The 21,517-nt window shown below is 41.1% G+C and overlaps 1 protein-coding gene across 42 annotated transcripts in view; it reads right to left on the bottom strand.

The window, feature by feature from the left end:
• Rbfox1 (RNA binding fox-1 homolog 1) overlaps nt 1-21,517 on the bottom strand; it is a 1,697,412-nt gene that overhangs the window by 168,059 nt on the left and 1,507,836 nt on the right. For all 42 annotated transcript variants that reach the window (XM_060364117.1, XM_060364121.1, XM_060364120.1 and 39 more), the window contains one exon: nt 18,226-18,465. In XM_060364117.1, the coding sequence (XP_060220100.1) occupies nt 18,226-18,465 (240 nt within the window). The remainder of the gene's footprint in view (nt 1-18,225; nt 18,466-21,517) is intronic.

The raw sequence follows: 21,517 nt of genomic DNA, 5'->3' as shown, positions 1-21,517 counted from the left end.
TGTCTCCTAGGTGACTCTAGAATGACTGGTTTCAACCTGTGGGCTGTGACCCCTTTGGAGTTATATATCAGACCTCCTACATAGCATATATTTACATTATGATTCAAAACAGTAGCAAAATTACAGTTATGAAATAGCAACAAAATTTTATGATTGGGGCTCATCACCACATGAAGACCTGTATTAAAAGGCCACAGCATTAGGAAGGTTGAGAACCACTGCTCTAGATTTTCCTTCCAAAAAATAATCGCTGTTAAGTGTCCCAGCATTTCCTTTAATCTACTCACCTCAACTCTAACAGCTTCTTTATTCTGGCAGAGAACTGTGGGAGTTCTAGTTAACAGTACAACTATGCCATCAGACATGACCAAGGCAGACTCATGAGTGACGTGGCCTTGATGATGCCACCAAGCCTCAGCTTATTGAGCTGTGTGGAGAGCCAAATCACATGTGCATCTAAGAGCCACTCTAGGGATTGAACCAGAAAGTGTTACACTAACTCAACTGAGTTATCAGAGGGTTCATGTGCTTCTTATAATGGGTCTAGGAGACTCTCCAGCCATCTGACGGTATACTTTGAACAATTCCCCAGACCATATGACCTTGTGGTGCCATTTCTTGCCTGGATCCTTTCAGGTGGAATTGCTAATTGTTATTTCTGCCATGACCCATTGCCATTATTACTTCTCTCTAAAGTGTGTCTCACTTTCCAGTCAGATCATTTCTTAAGTGACAGTGAATTACTGTGTTCTCTCACTTAAACAGTGACCTCTCATTTGTACTAATGGCAGAAGATTCTCTGATATGGTCAATGGTGTCCTATGTGTTTCCTTCCTGCCTGCTTATAATCTCTGCAGAAGCACTATCTTAGCTGCTCAGGTTATCAGACTGGTGTTCTTTCATTTGAACTAGGCCAAAATCCTTTCTGTCTTGATACAATGATGACTATTACCAGGCATTTCTTCAGCAAACCAAACCAATAAATCTCTGACTTCACTGCCAAGTCCCCTGATGTAAATACTCTCTACAAACATATCAGGCCGTATTAGGAATAGATGCGAACAGGTGATAATTGTAGATTAATCTAAGCACTTTCTGCCTCATGGTAAACACTTGGTCTGCTGTTCCTTCCACCTAGAATATCATATTCTTCCCCTCTTTCCTAGTTAATGTTTGATTATTCTGATTTTAGGCACACTGCCAAGGTAGTTTTCTGCTGGTCCACCCTGATTTACACACTGCCTGGTACCTAATAACATACCAACTTACACTTTTATTTCAAGTACTTTTCTGACATTTAATGATGTAAGGCATATTTTTGTGTTCCATTCTGTTTTAACCTGTCTGTGAGTTTCTTCAAGAATAATGTACATCTATATCATTCACTCTTGCATTGCCATGGACTCTGAACCTTCTAAAACAAAGGAACTAAACAACAGTGAACTAATGAATGATACATATCCACCTTGCATCAGACACGATTCTGAAAATTAAGAATAACAAGAAGATGCGTGACATGAAGGGTGACCTGAAGGTTTGTATAACTGTTGTCACTTTGCAGCAAAAGTAATATTGCATATGACTGCAAAACTCTCGGACACACACTTAATAGACTGATCTGTGTTTGACACATCAGAGGAGTGCAATAACTATTTTTGGATGTCAAGCAAAGAAATATTTTCAAGGCATGTACAGTGTGAGAAAAGAGAATCAGCCCTAGTCCTGAGATGGGATCTGGAAAATGTTCACAGAGAACAATGATTTGATAGAATCTCCAGCACAGGCAATTACGAATACTTCAGAATTGGATTCCAGCGTGAGCAGGCTCCCTTCTCTCTCTGGCTCCCTTCCTGAGTCCATCTAACCCAGTTCATTTTACAACTATGCTGAGTATCAGCAGTCATCTGTATTACTGAGCAGCAACACACAGTGAGATGCCTGGGAACTTGGCAGGCCAACATCCCCATCGTGAATAAAAATGATGTGGACCAATCGCTCACATCTGTGGAAAGCTAAGTGACTGTGAAGGCCAACTCTAGTCTCCCAGCGACAGAAAGACCTGCAAGTCCAGAAACCCTAAGCTGGCCCCTAGAAATGATGGGAAATTTAATTTCAAAAGGGCTGTTTGCAAAGTAATCCAATACATACAGTGTGTGCATTATTATTGTATTATATTGAGTAATATCACATTTAAGGAGATTTCATACCATCCTAGCCATGCACAAGGGAATATAAAAGCAGTTCATAAAGAGAGGCACACGATTTTCCTTCAGTGTTCGTTATACTCCCATTATCCTCTGAATAATAATCAGAAGTCCATTTAGTCTGACTTGGGAAGAAACAGATCTGTAATTACCTCAAGTCTACAGTGTCCTTCCAAGGGCTCAGACCCAGTATCATGACAATGAATCCACAGAGAGATTGCAGCTCTCAACACCTAGGTTGAAGAAGGAACATAACAGCAATTCCAATATCACCCTCTTCCATCTCTCATTATGGTGAATGTCCAGGCTGGACATACCCTAGAAAAAAAGGGTTATATCAAACTGGATCCAAACATTTCTTTCTACTGTGACTGACACTAAGAAAAGGAATCATGTGATCCACTGTGATCGCACCACCAACTTCAGTTCTATCCCTGCTCAAACTCCAAAGGGAAATAGAAAAGTAATATGCTAAAGGTCTGTTGAGAGAAACAGAACACACTTTAAGGACTTGATCCAAAATGACCTTCCTTGGCCCTGCCCATGTCTTGTGAGATTATTCTTGGGAACAAATACTACTTATCTACAGAAACATCACCCTGGGGTGACTTCACTATGTATGTATCTCTAGAGAAGCAGTATCAGCTACCCATTTTCCCAAAATATTGCTTCTATTTTCTTTAACTTTGTTTGTGAGGGTTGCCATGGTAAATGAGATAACAGGGTAGAAGTGGTAGTGCACACAATTAATCCCAGCACCCTGTAGACAGAGACAGAGAGATCTCCAGCCTGGGTACATGGTGAGTTCTGGGTCAGCCAGGGCTACCTAGGAAAACATTAATTTTAATATTAATTTTAAAAGAGAAGATGAGGAAAGGAAAAATAATGAACTTTACCATTGTTCAAAAGTGGAAATGGGTCAGTGAAACATGAAATTCGTGTCTCTCATCTCCCACTAAAGCAATTTGATGTTTGAGGAAGCTCTTTGCATCTCTTCCTCTAGCTATAAAAGTGAGGCTAAATCCAGCCACAGTAGATTTAGCATTCATGGAATTAGATCATACACACATTTGCATACTACCCATGTCTGACACTTACCGCATTATAAACTGATCATGATGATGGTGTCTGTTATCCCAGTATAAGAAGGCCTGAGGCAAAACTGTCATGAGACTCAGGCCAGCTTAGACTACATAGTAAGGCATTCTCTCCAAACATAAATAATGGTAACTATAACAATAATAATGACCATTCCAATACTCATTCCATGAGTATGCCTGCCTAGATTAAAATCTGTATCAGAGTCATGTAGGTTTCTAATTCAGAGAAGGAAAGACAGGTCATTATCTTTCTGTATATCTATCTATCTATCTATCTATCTATCTATCTATCTATCTATCTATCTATCATATATTTATGTATCTAAAATTTTACATAGACTATATAAATATATATTATACAGCTGTATATGTGGATCGATGGATAGATGAGTAGGTGGTGGTTGGAATTTGAAACATATTACTGAAAACATAACCCTGCAAATCCATAAGAATAAAGCAAATATCAACAAATGCCTATGAGGGCCAGTTCTTGCCACTGGCACAATGATCTGAGACATATCACCTCCAGTTCCAGAACTATATGTTGTTAGACTTTTTCAGTCTTTTAATCAGAACTACTTCAGTCTGTACAAGCTCTCATTTTAGAATATAACCAATGTATTTCATTCATGAATCCAATAAAACACGTCTGAGGTCTGAAGAAAGCCAGCTGACTAACAAACAGTACACACACATTAGCCAAGATCAGGGACTGGAAACTCATTCCTTTGCAGGTCAGAGAGTGAGTCTCATTCCTCTGTTCATCACATTCACTGTCACACTCAGTTCTGAGACCATGATGCAAAAGTGGCCAAAGGCAACTCATAAATAAATTGCTACAGTGTGTGCCAATAAAACTTTATGTTCAGAAATATGTGGTAGCCTAGAGTTGCGTCAGCAGCCACAGTTAGCCATGTCCTGGCCTAGATTCTTAATGCTGAGACTAAAAGGTTGTAGAGGGCTTGAGGTAACAGACTAAAGGAGGGATCTGTAATGAGTCTGGGCCCTACTGATGGTTGGACCTAGAAGAGAGGAAATGTGTAACTGCTTCAGATTGAGAAGCTTTCTCTTGGATTGAAAGGAGAAAATCCACTGAGCAGAGTAAGCTTATAAGACTCAAAAGGCCCTTCCCTGAAGTTACAGAAGCGATAAACAGTGGCTGAGGGAATGGATACTCTTCAGTGGAAGTGCCGGCAATTCCAACAGGGGACTCCAGGAATGTAGCCTCTCTAAGTTATCACTTATATTGGGATAGCATTTACTTTCATCTGTCATTTTCCTATGTCTGGAGTGAATAGAAACAGTGTCTCCAGGAAATGTCATGTACCAAGAGCCCTACAGTTCCAGCAAATGCTGCCAAATTCCCTCTCTCAGCTTCCACTAGGTCCCCTTTAGTCTCTTCCATTAAAAGCTTAATCATTTTAGCTACTTAGCCCTTGAAGGACTTTCCCCATGTTTTTTGAGAGTCTTCTTAGGTTCAATTATTCTATCTCCAAGAAAAATCATCCTGAGCCAATTCAAGCAGAAAAATTCCTTAATTCCAGATGTCATACATCATCACCTACTTGTCTCTAAACCTCTGTGTCCTGCAGGTAAGGAGACATGGAAGTATTCTCATAGGCATGCCCTGCTTTCTTTTTACTTTTCTTGTGTAAGTCCTGTATGAATTCCTCTGAGAGACAGTGCCTTGAACCCTTAGCAATTCCTCTAATAAGTGTAATCCTGACTCCCACTTGCAAACCAATTAGGGAAAAAGTATGGACCAAGTCCATCTCTATCATTAGAGTAGGACTGCTACCAAGACTTTCCTTAGTTCAAAACAAAAGGGACCTAATTCCTCCCCTACAAACGGCCAGGGAACTATCTTTTTAAATTACTGGGCTACAATGTAAAGCAAAGATACAGAAGTCAAATACAATTTGGATTATAATTAGTGATTTTCTTGTAGAAAGGTTCTCTGGGAAGTCTAGGTCTCTTCTAGATGGCTTGCCAAGGGTTTGGAGGCCATGTTCACTCTCTGGGATAAGTGGACACCACCAGGGAAGGGAGGGCTGGTGTTGGAGAAATGAAGAAAAAGGGAAAGAGAAACAGACAGACAGACAAACAGACAGACAGAGACACACACAAAGAGACTGAGAGGCAGACAGAGACAGAAAAAGAAGAAGGGAGAAGAGAGAAACAGAGACACACACTGAGAGAAACAGGAGACAGAGAGAGAGAGACAAAAAAGAAACAGAGGGACAGAGATAGACACAGGGAGACAGGCAGACAGAGACAAAGAGAATCAGGCAGAAAGAGAGTCAGGCAGACATACAGAGACAGAGAGAGTACATGCTCACATTCTCATACTCACTCTTGGATGAGCACACTGAAGCTATTCAGAGTTAGACCCCAAGTTGTGGAGACAAAGGCTGTTGCAATATCTGCAGTGATTTTATGATTGAACTACAATAGGTGGTTTCCAGTTTGTTGTGGAATCTACCGGGAGTGAGTTTGTATTTATTTAACTTCTGGGTCTCAGTTTCCCCATCTAAATTTTAGCATTCATAGGTTATGTGAATGAAATGGCTCATAGAAGAGAGGAATGAGGAAGCAAAGTGTCTCTGCCAATAGATTCTACCTGTGTTTTTTTGTTGTTATTGTTTGCTTGTTTGTTTGTCTTTTGGGTTTGAGACCTTGAAGAGCATTTACTTCTCTGTGCTCTGAATTTCTCACTAGGTAAAAAAGGGGACACTACAGTTTTCTGGCTACTCTGTGTCCTCTGGGGATTCACCCAGATCATGTACATAGGCCTGAAGCTCTGCTGTCCCTGGCTCTAGCCTAAGTGCACTAAATGCTAGATGTTTCTCTCCTGTTTTATTAATAATGAGAATTGCTTCATCTTATTTCCTTTTCTTTCAGCCCAAGAAATTTATATTTATTTTTCTCCATTTCAAGGTGGAAATTCATATTTCCCCTTTAAAAGATCAGAAATATCATTTCCTTTATATTTGAATTTTACAATGTACAATTCCACAACTTTTTCTTAGGAGAAATTCATGTTTTACTCTCTAAACATGACTTTCATACTCAGTCCTTCAATTTCCACTGGTCATGGTGACCTGGTTTGTTTGAACTGCATGGTTGGAAAACATAAGCCCCCCCCCCCCCCACACACACACCTTTTTAAAATGAACCTGTCCATGTAGCTTTCTTTTCCAGGGCACTGAAACTGCATAAAAGCCAGATCCTCAAGAATGGAACATTCCTTCCCTGGTGTCAGAAGAGTAGTTCATTTCCTAGCTGGGAATGCATTCTTTTTGGAGCCCTGAAGACAGAGGCAATGTGGCTTCGGGACCTCTGAGATGCCCATTTCAACAGTCTTATCAGGTTTTTGTTTTTATTTTCTCTCCTGTGATGGGAATAGTTTAGTGTTGTCTCCCTAAAGGTATTTTGCAATGACACAAACATAATTCTATATGAAAAGTTACCATTTGAGAATTTAGCAGGCACCACATGTCTCGCAGATACAGAGGGCAAAAGCTAGGACCCCTATTAGAGTGCTCTGACTCTGGAGTGCCTGGCACCAGGGATGTCAAGAAAATGCAAACCTACAAATCTAAGAACCAAAATGGTATAAAAAAGGAGCCATGAGTTATATCGCACAACTACTGTTAGACAGGGTATCATTGTGTTTTGGTCATGTCAGTGCACAAGGTCACCTTGAGAACACACATAACCAATCTACTTTGGAATCCAGGACAGAGAAAGAAAAGAGACAGATGGTCAGAGCAAAGAGGATGCTACAGAGATGGGTATAATGTAGGGACATTTTCCCTTAGTATATTCCCCTTTTGATTTTTGCTGTGATATTTGTCCTGTGAGTCAGGCAGATTAATTCTGTCTCTGGGCTTTCACAGACAAAGCAAGTAGTTCAGATAGCTACATAAGGTCCTACCATCCTTCAACTGTTAACAGTCAGGTTAAAATACTCAAGTGCCCATTTTAGAAAGCTAAACTATTTTCTCTCTTTAAAGGTTAAAGTTCCTAAGTTAATGTCTTTTATTGATAAAATATGGCACTGCATGTTTAAATTAGGAGTCACATTATATTATCAGCCAAGGCAAAGCAGGTAACAAAAATTTACAAAACAAGAATACACAGGAAAACAAATTACTTCTTACTCTTAAGAATGATTAAAAACAAACAAATAAACAAAAGCAAAAAGAAAACCAGATAATTCAAAATGTCAGTCAGCAATACAAAATGGCAGCAGCTAACTAACATCCAAAATGTATGTTAATACGAAATAGACTCCACAATCCAAAATGATAGTGACTAGTTAATCAGCAGCTCATCTGTTTCTTGTAACTGAAAACAGACTGTGTCAAAGGTTTACAAAGCAAGGTACCTGACATGTGGCAATCCACTATCAGTGGGGAAAGTATTCAATTACAATAGTTTGTGTAAATGTGTCTCTATCATAAACCAAGACTCCTTTTCAAGCATGTTTATTCCATGCCGAGACCCAAAAGTATCTCAGTTTTTACCATAGCTTATGCAACCAGTTTAGAAATGTGGTGCAGTGAGAACATTAGAGTAGGCGAATTCCTTGGTTCCATCCAGTTCTAGAATGTCAGAAATCTAGATGACCTATTCTTGCATGTCAATCTTCAGAAAATAGTCAGCTTCCTTCTATTGCCTTCCATGTAAAAAGAAAAAAACTTTTCTAGAAACTCATGAACCTGAGTTCAAGTAACCACAAATTAAAGTTATAAACTCATGCTTGGCTAATGAGTGGTCCAAATAGGACCTAAAAAATGGTATGATGCTTGCTTCAATACTGTCTCCAAAGCAAACAGGAATAATAAAATTGCCTATTGTACCTATGAATTTAGCAACAGCATGTATGACTCTCAGACATTTGACTCAGTATTTGGTACACACGCAGCCTAGTTAAATCCACTATGTTCATATGATCTCAAGATTGACATCTTCATCAAAGATGTTTATCCTGAGAGGGCAAATTTGACTGAAATAAGTATAGGCATGAAAAAGCACAGAGCACCATATAGGATGATAGATGGAGCCTCCAATGCATACCACACTTGCAATGGGAACATAAACAAAGGTTCCCTACTAAACCATTCTGAATATAGCTAAGCTTTCCTTCTTGAGCAAAACAAATTGTTCTTGGGTATCATGAACAGAATATCAGGAGTCTATTTTTCTAATAAATCTTCCACTGTTCAGCTCTTGGTCTAGACTCAGGTCAAGGAACACTTTGTACCAATTCATTGTACTTAAACATAGTATTTGAAAAATATTTATCTGTGAATCATTAAATATCAAATTGACTTTTAAAATCAATTTGAGAATTTGAGATTTACTTTGACTTTGACTTTAAGGACTCTTGATGTATTTGTTTTCTTGGATTTTAAGTTTCCATCCATTGCTTTACCTCCTCACCTATCCTTGAATTCTGAAGTTCAGGAAGCCCTTCAACTTACGATCCTCTTACTTTAGTCCCCTGAGTGGTGGGGATCAGAGACCTATGGTATAAGTTCAGACTCCTGAAAAATCTTAAATATGAATAATTTCAATCTAAGGAGACCACCCTGACTGGGAGCCTGGTATCTTTATCTTTGTACCAAGTTCTTCATTGATACATCAGAAAATCAAAATTATTTATGTGTCCTATTTGAAGAAGAAACAGAAGGTCATAGAAGCTAGTTGACATACCTTTGATGTCACTTGGGGTTAGAAATAAAACAACTATAGGCTCTTTTTGAAAACTTTGTATATGTATGACTATGTATGATGTGTGCTCAAGTCACTGAGTTATTGTAGGTAAACATGTGTCATGGCACCTGAAAAGACGGTAGCCTTAGGGATCTGCCTTTGCCATTTACCTTGAGACAGGTCTCTGTTTTCCATGCTGGCTGTAAAGATGCCATCTACGCCACCAGTGTGTGGGGATTCCTGTGCCTTACCTCCTCCTCCCTTGCTGAGGGACCACTGGGATTTATAAGTACATTCTACCCATTTTTATGGCTTCTGGGATTTGAGCTCATGTCTTCACATTTGCCAGACAAGGTCTGTAGCCACTGAGTCATCCTCCCAACTGTGAGAACTGTGGGTTCTTTACCTAGACTCCATAATGCTTATTGTGATCACACCTGAAGAAATCACCCAGTCCACTTTTCCTAACCTGTCATAAGAATTTTCAAACATGTCAGCATTCAGAATGAAGCCTCAGAACTTTGACATCACACACACACACACACACACACACACACACACACACACACACACAGAGAGAGAGAGAGAGAGACTGAGAGAGGGAGAGAGAGGGAGAAAGAGGGAGAAAGAGAGAGAAAAAGCCTTTACTCTCAGAGCTCTTCTCAGACATCCTATGAACTCCATCCATGATGCCTTTTGCTTCCCAGCCTCTAAGCACCTAGTAGCCATACAAGACTTTTGAACAGGAAAGGGGTCTTGTGTCATGGTCATACTTAGTGAAGGGCTGTAATTTATCATTAAAGCCATGGGTCATGCATTTTAAGGCATTCACAGGATGCCCAGACACAGGAGGAAACAGGAAATAATACCTGTGGCCTTAAGAAAGTAGACCTGAGCCAGGCAGTGGTAGTACATAACTTTAATGGCAGCACTCCAGTGCCAGAGGCAGGCAGATCTCTGAGTTCCAAGCCAGACTGGTTTAAAGTGTGAGTTTTGGGACAGCCAAGATCATACAGAAAAATCCTGTCTCAAAATAACAACAACAAAAGGAAAGAAGGAAAGGAAGCAAGAAAGAAGGAAGGAAGGAATGAAGGAATGAAGGAACGAAGGAAGGAATGAAGGAAGGAAGGAAGGAAGGAAGGGAAGGTAGGAAGGAAGAAAAGAAAGGAGACCTGGTATTGACAAGATAGCTCAGTACCACTGTCATCTAAAAAGACAATTTTGAACCTACCAGAACACAATATTGGAGTTTTCTTAAGGCACAGGTTTCAGAGAAGAATACCCTCTGAAGCTGCAATCTCAGATCTGCTGGGGCCCTCCCTAGGGTGACATTAATAATTCTCACACTGAGGATGATTTTCTGCAACTGTTATCTGTTCAGATGAGCACAGCACGCAAGCTCTGGCATGCCTGGAGAAGCCCCTGGAACCTCAGTCTAGAGAAGTTCTGCTCTTGTATCTAAAATGCCTTGCATTCTGCACCTTGAGCATGGGATGATAACATTCCATCTAGTTTGGGTAGGCAAGCATAAAGATGAATAGAGGTTGTTCACAAAGCTGCAAAGCACACACTCTGACACTGAGCAAAAATAATTATTTCTGAGGCTATAATTCCCTGATTCCCAATGTGATGCATCTATACTATTTTTAGATATGTTATTTCTCAATGATTTTGCCAAATTTCCAGTGCAATTCATGAGGCTGAAATTCTCCCCAAAGGACAAGTACTGTGTCGTGTTCTGTAAACTGATGTAGTTTAGAGGCAAAGAGGAGGCATACCATAGGGAGCACAGGGGCTATAGGGATCACAAGAACAGAAAGGTCTATCCATCAACCAGTCTAAATTCCTATGACTGGTGGAACAGAGGGACAGATATTGTCAAACTCAGAGGCCACAATCTTGGCTGATGTCCCTTCTGGAGTTAGAGTGCAAGAATAATGGCACCAGAATTGGGCACAGTTCTGTATCTCTTGTCCTAGCTTCAGGCACTAAACTTTTAAGGGGACAAATGGAGAATGGACAGACACTGGTAATTTGACATCAGAAGACCTGGAGTTGGAGCTCAGCCAAACCACTTCTCAACTCTTGACATCCTTTACCTTTTTGTCCCCTTATATCCCCCATGCAAAATGAGAGCTACTAATACCACTGAAGATATCTAAGTCAAGAGTGGTGGTGCATCATGCCTACAGTCTTAATACTTGGGAAGCTGAGGACGTTGAAAGGGCCCTGGGCTATATAGTGAGTTCAAGGCTAGCCTAATCTCCATAGTAAGACCCTGTTTCTAGCAAAACAAAACAAACTCCCTAAAACAAAAGCATTAAGTATTGAAAGATTGTCTCACAGCCTAACATGGATTGTGGGTCTGTGCAGGCCTCAGATAGTGACTGTATACTCTCATTTCTATAACCCCAACAATTTTTATTGTACTTTTTTTCTAGAAGGGAAGGGTGTCCACACCTAAGCACATACAATAAAACAGCTATGGACTGAGTGTTGACTGCTCTATTGGGATGAACAAGCAGCTTCTTTAGGTCCGAATTAATGAATGATTTCTGCTACTTAGTTAACCAATATGTACATTTCAAACCCCTGCTTTTTTATTTATTTTCATATGTATTTTAAATTTTTTATAATTTATTCATTATATATCCCAATTGAAGCCCCTTCCCTTAACTCCTCCTAGTCCCATCCTCCCTCTTTCCCCCTACCCCTTTCCCTTAGTCCACTGAAAGAGGGAGTTCTCCTTCTCTGCCTTCTGTCCATAGCTTATCAAATCTCATCAGGACTGCCTGGATCCTCTTCCTTGGTGGCCTAGCAAGGTCAAATTGCCAGGGGCAAGTGATCAAAGAGCAGGCAACTAAGTTCATGACAGAGGCAACCACTGCTCCCATTACTCAGGGATTCACATGGAGAATAAGCTACCTATTGGCTACATCTACACGTGTGTGTGTGTGTGTGTGTGTGTGTGTGTGTGTGTGTGTGTATGCATGTGTGGAGATTAAAGATAGATATCTTCTTCAGTCATTGTCTACATTACTTGCTGAGACTAGGACGTTCACGGAATCTGGAACTCTATGTTTCATGTAGGTTGGCTGGTCAGGGAATCTCTAGGGTCCACCTATCTCTACTCCTCCCTTCACATCAACTTCACCACTAGTGGCTTTTACACAGGTGCTAGGGATCTGAACTCAGGTTGCCTAGTAAGGGATTTATACACTTAGCATTCTCTCCAGCCCTGGGTGATTTGACCTCTAATAACAGTTTTAAATTAAAATTTAAAGTTAATATACAAAGTAGTGGGTTTTACTATGGCATTTTCCTACATTTGTGTTCTAATATGTCTCTCTTCATCACTTCCCTCCTCAGTATCCCTTGCCCTGCCTCTTGCTTCTCCTCCTTCTTACAAATATTCCCCCTTTCTGCCAAATGCATTCTATTATTCTCCCCAGCCTCTTAAGATCCTTTCTTTCTTTCTTACTACTCTCTTCCTCAGTTTATGAACACACACATATACATACACAATTTCAAATCTCAGTTCTGAACTTAAAGAAAACATGGTAATTATCTTTTTGAGTTTGGCTTATTATTATTCCCAATTCTACCTATTTTCCAAGAATGATGAGCCTTTATTCTCTATTGGCAGGACTGTAATCGTGTGTAGCCTCTATGGAAATCAGAATGATGTTTTCTGAAAACAACTGGACCTAGAACCACACCACTCTTAGGCATGTACCCAAATGGTTCTGTTGTCACAACACAGAGATGTGAACATGCACATTTGTTGCTACATCACTCACCAAAGTCAGGAAGTAGAACTAGTCTAGAAGTCCATCAACAGATGAATGGAAAAAGATGTACACAGAATGGACGGAATTTTTTCAGCAATAAAAAGAAATGTAATCAATGTTTCATTTTTTAAAATCACAAGTACTAAATGCTTGAACAATAAATATCTTATGAACAAAATAAGATATTTAAGTAAGAGTTTTCTTTGTTTGTATACCCGATCCCTAGGTCTAGAGTTGAGAGTAAAGCACTATCACCAACTCTCTCAACTGCCTGATAGTATTAATAAAATCTGGAGACACTGCAAACACTCCTGATGGAAACCACAGAGGTTCCTTAGATGGTTCTTCCCCCTGTCAGCAGAGCCCAAGCTCGGCTCCAGCACCCGTGTTCTTTATCCTATCAGAGTTCAGAGTGAGTGGGAAAGTGTGGGAGACTTAAGCAGACTGTAGAGGTGCTAAAAATAGAAGCCAAGTTGCTATTGGAGATACAAGGAGAATTCTCCACTCGCAACCCCCTAATTATAATATGTCAAGAGTAAAATACCTCGTCAGGAACAGTATCCAGGAGAATACAGCAATGGCCCTGTCAGCACCATGATCTGTGATATGTTTGGAACTCTACACAAAATAGAAACTCTGCAGGAAAACATCCTGAGGGAATGGTCCCAGGCCCAGGGGAATGGCAGAGATGACCTGCTAAAGCTTTTCTACCAATGCTTTACTTAGCTCTTGTTGAGAACTTGGGGTTGTACACTGTCTCCCTTTTGAGATCCTGCAATTTGTGTTAAGTCATGTGCATATATTAGATGCTCTTGGAGGCCACCATATGGATAGATGCTTTCTTTTACCCTAAATCGTTTGGTTCCTCCAAGAAAACATGGCCTCCACAATGTCCTTAAAATGACATTAAACACCATGGATATATATGTCAAAGGGTGGCTATTCCAGGAAGAACAGTTTAGCTCTTCTCCAAACATTAACCTTTTCTTTTTCTCCTATGTATTCATGCTAAGTACACGCTCTAGAGCTAAGCTATAGACTCTGCTTAACAGTAACTTTTTGTTAATATAAGACTTGTATCCAGCTCTGAGAGAACCATGCTTTTAACCCACCTGAAAGCTTAATTCCTTCATGTGAAATGCAGAGCTTTAGAGGAAGAGGAAGAGAAAGCAACTCCATCGAGATGTGGGGAGAAGGAGGCAATTTGCAGTAAACTTGTCACAGACAATATGAGAACAACAACAACAAAAAAAGATTCAAAAATAGGTATTGGAGGCAGAGAGAAGGGCAGGCAAGAACACGTGTGCTACAGCCTGGGCACCTGAGCTCAGTGTCTTTTTTTTTTTGGCCAAAGAGAATTGCTTATAGCAGAAAAGACAGAATCTTTCCTCTGTCACCCCCTCTCCCATAGTGCACATCATTTAAATGTGAGCAGAGAACATAAAGTGATGGCCATCTCTAATCCATAAGTACATTCTCCAAACTCAGGAATCCTACATCTTCAAACATACTAGGAATTTCCAGGAGCATATTCCAGACATGTTTGCCCAAATTCAGAATCAGGCTGCCATTTCCAAACAGGACCCCAACCTCTCAATCATTAGATGAGTGGGAAAGTGAAATCACATAAAGTAAGAAGATGAATGTCTTAAGAAAGTGCTTGTCTCAGTCTCTGCTTTGGAACCAAGGTTTCCCTGCACTCTAACCCACTTATCCTTGCTTCTCTTTTGTTCTGAAATTGACGTGCTTACTTGTGTTCATAGTCATTATATTTTCTGTGAGTCGACATGGAGAATAACCCAGCTATCTGTGTACAAGTCAATGGAGAAACGAGTTGTGGTATATCCATACAATGAAATAGTAAATAGTATTTTGCAACGTAAAGACGTGAGCCACTTATATACATGCAACCAGGTGGAGGAAGCCAAAAGCAAGCATGATGATTCACAGAAAACAGGAGCACAGAATGGTTGCTTCATTGATATGAACTCTGAAAGCAATGTATATAGTGGAAGGAAGGAGTCGTTTAGATGACTGGGAATGAGGCGAAGAATGAGAGGGCAATGCGGGTATAGGGGAAATTGCAAGTGATGTATATTTTCATTATGTTTGATATTGTTACAGGCTCCATGCATATCTTCATTGGTTCAGATGGACTGAGGACAGACTTTCTAGATGTGTGTCTATTATGTTCACACTGTGCTCTATAAAGCTGTGTAAACACTGTTTCCTCTTTCCTGTTATGCCAGCTCTGTCTTTCAAGAACGCTGGGGCTTCCCACTCACCATTCTGTGTATGTTCTCTATGTCCTAGTCCTGTGTCCTGTTCTGTGTCTCTTAGAGATACCTTTTCCTTGCTTAAATCAGTGAACCCAGAGCAAAAAGCCTGTAAAGTGCTTTCTGTAGTTTCTTTTCACCTCAGCTGCTGTCTTTCTTTTGTCTTCATTGTCCCCATTGCCTAAACTGCAAAGCTCCCTTCTCTGATCCCAGCATTCAGTCCTTGACCTCTGACTTTCCCAGCCTCTCTCCCACTCTATCAACTCAATTCCTGACTCACGGCCTTCCTAGATGGCCTCTCCACTGCTCACTATTCTGTTCGATCCTGTACTTCCCTTCTCTCTCTCTCGGTGTCCCTTTCTATGACTTCAGGAAAAAAAGAAAAAAGAAGGAAAGAAAGAAAAGAAAACTTTCATGCTTACAGGCCTTCATTGATGTCCATACTGCCAATCAACACGTCCCGAGTTCAGGCCTCAGGTTTCCATGGCTCCACACTCACCTGGTTCAATTTCTAATCTGGTTATTCCATGTATGTCACTCAGTACCTCCTCATATTATAGGCCTCACCATCTCAGGGTTAGCCTAATAATTATTACTGAATTCAAAATTTTATAAGTTCTAAAACAACATACTCAGGTTCTACCACCCCTGATCATCATAAGATTATCAACAAATAACAAACAACCACTCCTTTTATTTTTCTCCTTTTGTTCAGTTACTCAGTATTGTTATCTTCATCTACATAACTGAAGGTGTAAAAACTCAGTACTTTGCATTGTTGAGTACTATTTCATACTACAAGCTGTTTATCTATGGGCAAATATTTGTGTTTTCTACGTTGCATCACTAGATACTACCTATTGGTCAACATCACCACCACAAAAACCTGCTAAACAAGATAACCAATCTAATGCACACATTGCCAAGGCAGGCCAGCCAAATACCACTAGGAGACAGCAGCAATGTCCCCAATACTGAGAAGGAAGAAGCACCCCAAAGGGCCTGGCAGATGACTCTATCAGTAGTGAGTGCTGTGCACACAACAGAGTGCTAACACTAAAACCCAGTGAAAGGAGCAGGACGCCAAAGGCCTTGCAGTATAGGACTCTGGCTGAGAGACATGCCCGTAAGAGACAAATCATGCAGGTTAGAAAGTAGATGGGTGGCTGACAGCCCATCTACTAGGGGAATGAAGGACTGGCAGGGGGTGGGAGATGGAAGAATTTGCTTTTGCTAGGGGTGGCTGAAGTCTCTCAGAATGTGCCAATGCCTCCAAATTTAATATCCTCGGCACTAATTATAGGTGATATGTACATTTTATAGAAAGAGCAACAAAAAAATAGGGTGGAGGCATTAGAAAGCATCAGAGTATATGCTACCGTTAGTGTCTTGCAAGATTACCCAGTGATTTGCTACACTTCACAAAAGGTATCATGTGCCCAATACAGATGACAGTGCCGGCATTCCGGGTTTCCAGGACCTTGAGGGTAGAAGGGAAAACAGCATTACCTTACACTTGTTGAAGGCTTAAAGCCGGACGTCATGTGCATCCTCTTGTCTAAGGGATTTTGCAAAGGGCTTTCTTGTGGATATGGACTACATACATTTCTGGATCCTTCGTTATCATAGGTGGCTCACGGATGTGCACCATCTAATTCTAATGTAATTATTGAAGTCCATGGTCATATTGATTACTGGTCCAATATACTAGTTGTAATAGGGTGGCGATATAATGTATCTTTTTTCTTCTGTGTTTGCTTATTTCTAATCCATCCAACCCAACTTTCTGTTTATATTGTGTTTATAACCAACACAGTTTTCCTACCCAGCTACTACTCTCTCACATCTATCCCTTCCTTATGTACCAGCAACAGAACCCCACAAACTACAGCTGAATGGTATAGCTTAGTCAGTAGAGTGCCTGCCTGGAATGCACAAAACCCTAGGCTCTAGCCTTAACACTGCATATACCAGACATGGTGGTTACATGCACCCTGTAATCCAGCCCTTGAGGGGTACAGAGGGGAGAAGCAGAAGGTCACATTCTCCTGCCTAGGAAGCTGCAGGCCAGCCTGGATTATTTGAGACATGATCCAACAAATAACACATCAGAAGGCCTGGACATGTAAGATATAATATAAATAAGTCTCAATGGCACTCACCCTAGGATGAAGATGGCTAGTCTGGAAATGGGTATAAGTTTTATTTTGTTTGTTGGTTTGTTTTAGTTTTTTCAAGACAGGGTTTCTCTGTATAGCTTTTACTGTCCTAGACTCGCTTTGTAGACCAAGCTGGCCTGGAACTCATAGACATCTGCCTGCCTCTGCCTCTGCCTCCCCCAGTGCTATAATTACAAATGTGCACCACCACACCTGGCTCAAGCTGGTTTTAAGGCTTGTAAAAATGTTCTAAAATCTAATTTTGGCAATGGTTGCACAGCTTTGTAAGTGCTCTCCAAATCAGCAAATCATACACTCACAAATGAGCAAATCTGCATATCTGTATGTGTCCACGTTGTGTTTTTTGTTATTGCCTGCTTTGCAGTGCTGGAAATTGAACCCAAGAGCCTGAGATGCTGGGCAAGTGCTCTACCTTGCAGTTACATCCTCAGACTCCCACGTTTCCATGAGATGATGACAATGCACCCACTCCTGATGTGATCTGACAGACTAAGATCAGAAGGAAAGAGAGGAGGACCTCCCCTAGCAGCGGACTTGGGGGGGGGGGCATGCCTGAAGAAAGAGGAGGGAGGGTGGGGGCGGGAGGGGAGGAGGGAGGGGCTTATGGGGGGAATACAAAGTGAATAATGTGTAATTAATAAAATTAAATTAAATTTAAAAAAGCATGCAGTACACTGGAATAACATTGTAGAGAACTCAGCATTTTAGAGACAGAAAGAATAGATGCCTGTGTCCTTTTACAAATTAATACAGCTAATGAAAACGTGTTCTAAGTAATGGGGAGGGATGTCCAACTGTTAAGGAACCCTCTGGGAAACTGATGGTATAAGGAGAAGCTTAGAGCTGCTTTGCTTGCCAAAATCCGCAGCTCACACAGGGTACAGAGTGCAATACTCGCTGCAGGGCCGGGGCACCTGCTCAGGGACAGTACCTCCAGGTCCCGGGACACTTACTGTGGCGGTGCCAGAGACGGTCTGCGCGCTTGTGTCAGCACTCTGCTCCGAGTGCGTCTGTGTAGGAGGATACAGGTTTAATGTGTGGTCGGGGACGGTGGTCTGGCCGGTGTATTCTGGCGCAGGATGGGGATGAGGGGCCGTGTACTCTGCAGGGATGCCATTCTGAGGCGGAGCGAACTGGGCTGAGGCATAAGGCTGAGCCATTGTGTCAGGGGCTGCCGCTGCTTCCTGATTACCCTGAGGGAGGAGAAAAGAAGGGAGGAGAACACCATTAGAGCTCTGCAACCACAACTTTTTTTCCCAGAGCCCAGGGACGACATTCCAGCACGTTCTGGGGTACAGCTGAAGGTCTTCTGTCCTAAACGTTGGCCTCTCAGCTAACCACATGCTAGGAGCACATGATGATCATCAATATTATAAGTGGGAAAATCAAGGCACATGCTGAAGTCACTTTCCCCAAGACATCTGATCCAGCTTGCTGAGACTCCAGGGTCTGCACAACAGCGGCAGATCCTCATTGCTTCATCTCAATGTTGGAAAAGGTTAGCATTGTGTATTATATATGGTGACAGTGGAGTCCTGATTTGATACAGTGCTAAGCATAGTCAAACTACTTGATTATGTGTATGAGAGAAGAATTTGGACTGAATTCAACTATTAGGTGGTCTGGAAAGGTCCCAGTAAAGATCTTACTGGTGTGTGTGTGTTTATTTTTATTTTTATTTTTTTATTTGTGTGTGTGTGTGTGTGTGTGTATGCTTGTTGTTATGTACATATCTGTGATGGCCCCAGTAGTGATTAAGTGGAAATTTAGGGCTTAATTCAGAGACCCCCTGTGATATTCCTACTTTCCTCCTTTGATTTAACTCTGAGCCTCATTAATCAATCTCCCTCCCCACAATTCTGTCTTCTTTTAATATATAAGTACAGGGCATTATATAACAATTCACCCTTCAGTTATAGCCTAAACATGCAATATGATAATTACAGTCAAGTCAAAAGAATTTAAAAAAAAACTTGAATTCAAATGTTTCCATTTCTGGAGACATCTCCCTCCCTCCACCTCCACCCCCATAACTCCACCATCCTTCACCCACTTTACATACACATATGCAGGAAGCATAAGAAACAGTAGTCCAGAGGGCTAAATTGTCCATGGTCTCAAGAGATACAGTTTTACAGTCAGAAAGAAAGAACGAAAGGAAAGAAGGAAGGAAGGAAGAGAGGCAGGCAATTAAGCTCAGCAAATAGTGGTCTTTCCCATTTTCTATGGTCAGCTACAAGTGATTTTAACCATCCTGCAAGGATTCCAGGACAGGAAGATCAATGTGTATTGCCAACAGGAAACCTCAGCCTCTGCTACCAAAACCTGAGCAAGGCACAAAGACAGAGCCCATGCCTTTGTTTATAGAGAGGACCATGCATTCCTTGTAAAAGTGTAAAGACTTTTACAAGGAATGCATTACCCCAGCCTTTTCTTCCTCCATAATAGTTCCGACGCCTGTGCCACTAGGAAAAAAAAAAAATGCTTTCTTTTGTTCTGACCATTTTACTACAGCATTGGGTACAGCAGTAAGTCAGCAATGGCTGAGGTCAGGTGGCTACATAAGCTCACTGAACACCAGGAGAGGTCATTTACTGTTACTGTATGCTCAGATTCAACACTTAATTCTTCAAAGATGTGTTCCCCGCTTCCACTTTGAAGGGCATTCACCCTTAGCCAATGGAGTGCAGAAGGGGCTATCCTCTGGCCCTGCTCTGGCTTACCACCAGACTCAGCCACGTTACACCAGCTGCCAATCCCAGGGCAGACTCCTGCCCTTCTATTTAGCAAACACTTCCATTTTCTTCCTAATCATACTAAAGAGTTCTTGTCAGCCTGCAATGTTGCTACAGTATTTGGGAAGCTTTCTTTCCTGTGTGAAATAGTAGTAGAAATAATAGAAAACTGTAATAGTGTAAGCCTGGGGCTGCCAAGGGGGCCACTTGAAGGGGACCTGTGTGCTGGTGAGGTTACACAGAACAAAATGGTTCCAAGTTGCTGTGGGAAACAGGAGAAGCATTCAGGTCTTGGTGACATCAGGTCAAGACGAGAGATCTGCAGGGGCAGCTAGGGACAATCCTGTTTTGAATTACAAGAAGGGACATATATTCTTTTTTCCAAAATCTTAACTAAGTTATCCTTAACATAAAAATGGATGTATTTAAGAGGCATGACTTGGTGTTTTCATACATGCAGACAATGTGAGAAGGCCCCTCTGCTCCAAACCATCAGCTTCTCCAATGCCTCTGTGCAGTTACCATTTGGTACATGCCCATGTGTTCGTGTGTTTTGGAGAAATCATACTGAAGATGTGTCTTCCTAGAATCATATATGACTTTTTAAACCATCATCTCAATTCTGCATTTTACCTCCCTGGAGCAGCTACATCATGCATAATTCAAACTCTCAAAATCTTATTTTTCCTTTGTTCCCTCTTTATCAGTGATTAAAATCCAGGGTCTCACATACTGGTCAAATGCTTTAGCACTGAGTTATACCCTTCCCCCTTTCTCTCTCATTTAGTTTTTGAGACAGGGTTTTTTTTTTGTGCAGCCCTGACTATCCTGGAGCTTACTCTGTAGACAAAGCTGGCCTTGATCTCAGAGATTTGCCTGTCTCTACCTGCTGCGTGCTGGGGTTAAAGGTGTGTACCACCACTTCCTGGCTTTACTTTTCATTTTGATACAGGGTGTCATTTCACAGAGTCATCAGGTAGGCCTTGAACTTGTCATTCTCCTATCTGAGTAGCTGAGATTATAGACATGAGCCTCCAGGCCCTGCTATTGTGTCTTCTCTAAGGTGGATTTGTATCACTTAAGATCCAAAGGGCCCAACCTATATATACCCTGTACTGTTTTGTTATGGATTTTTAGTACTTTTTTCCCCTTGGGGGACTCAAGAATGTATTCTATAGAGCTGGCTTGGCAAACAACTTATAGCTCAAGCCAGGTCAACTGCTCATTTTAAGGAGGTTTTATTGGGACATAATCCAATAAATGGGTTCATTTGTTTAACAAATTGTTTACAGCTGCTTTTATATATCAAGCACAGAGTTGGTTAGTTGTGACAGAGACTACTTGACCCTCAAAATCTAAACTATTTACTGTCTGGACCTGTGTATAAAAAATGTTTTCAGCAGCTATGACAGAACAGCATTAGATATGGTAAACCCAGCTAAGGAACCATTATTATTGTACTAAGAGTTTGAGCAGGATATGAGGCTAACAGCCACATAGAAAGCAAAGA

The sequence above is a fragment of the Meriones unguiculatus genome, chromosome 11 (assembly GCF_030254825.1).
Source record: "Meriones unguiculatus strain TT.TT164.6M chromosome 11, Bangor_MerUng_6.1, whole genome shotgun sequence".
Taxonomy (NCBI): Eukaryota; Metazoa; Chordata; class Mammalia; order Rodentia; family Muridae; genus Meriones; species Meriones unguiculatus.
The sequence above is the reverse complement of the archived record's forward strand: the minus strand, read 5'-3'. Positions and strand labels throughout refer to the sequence as shown.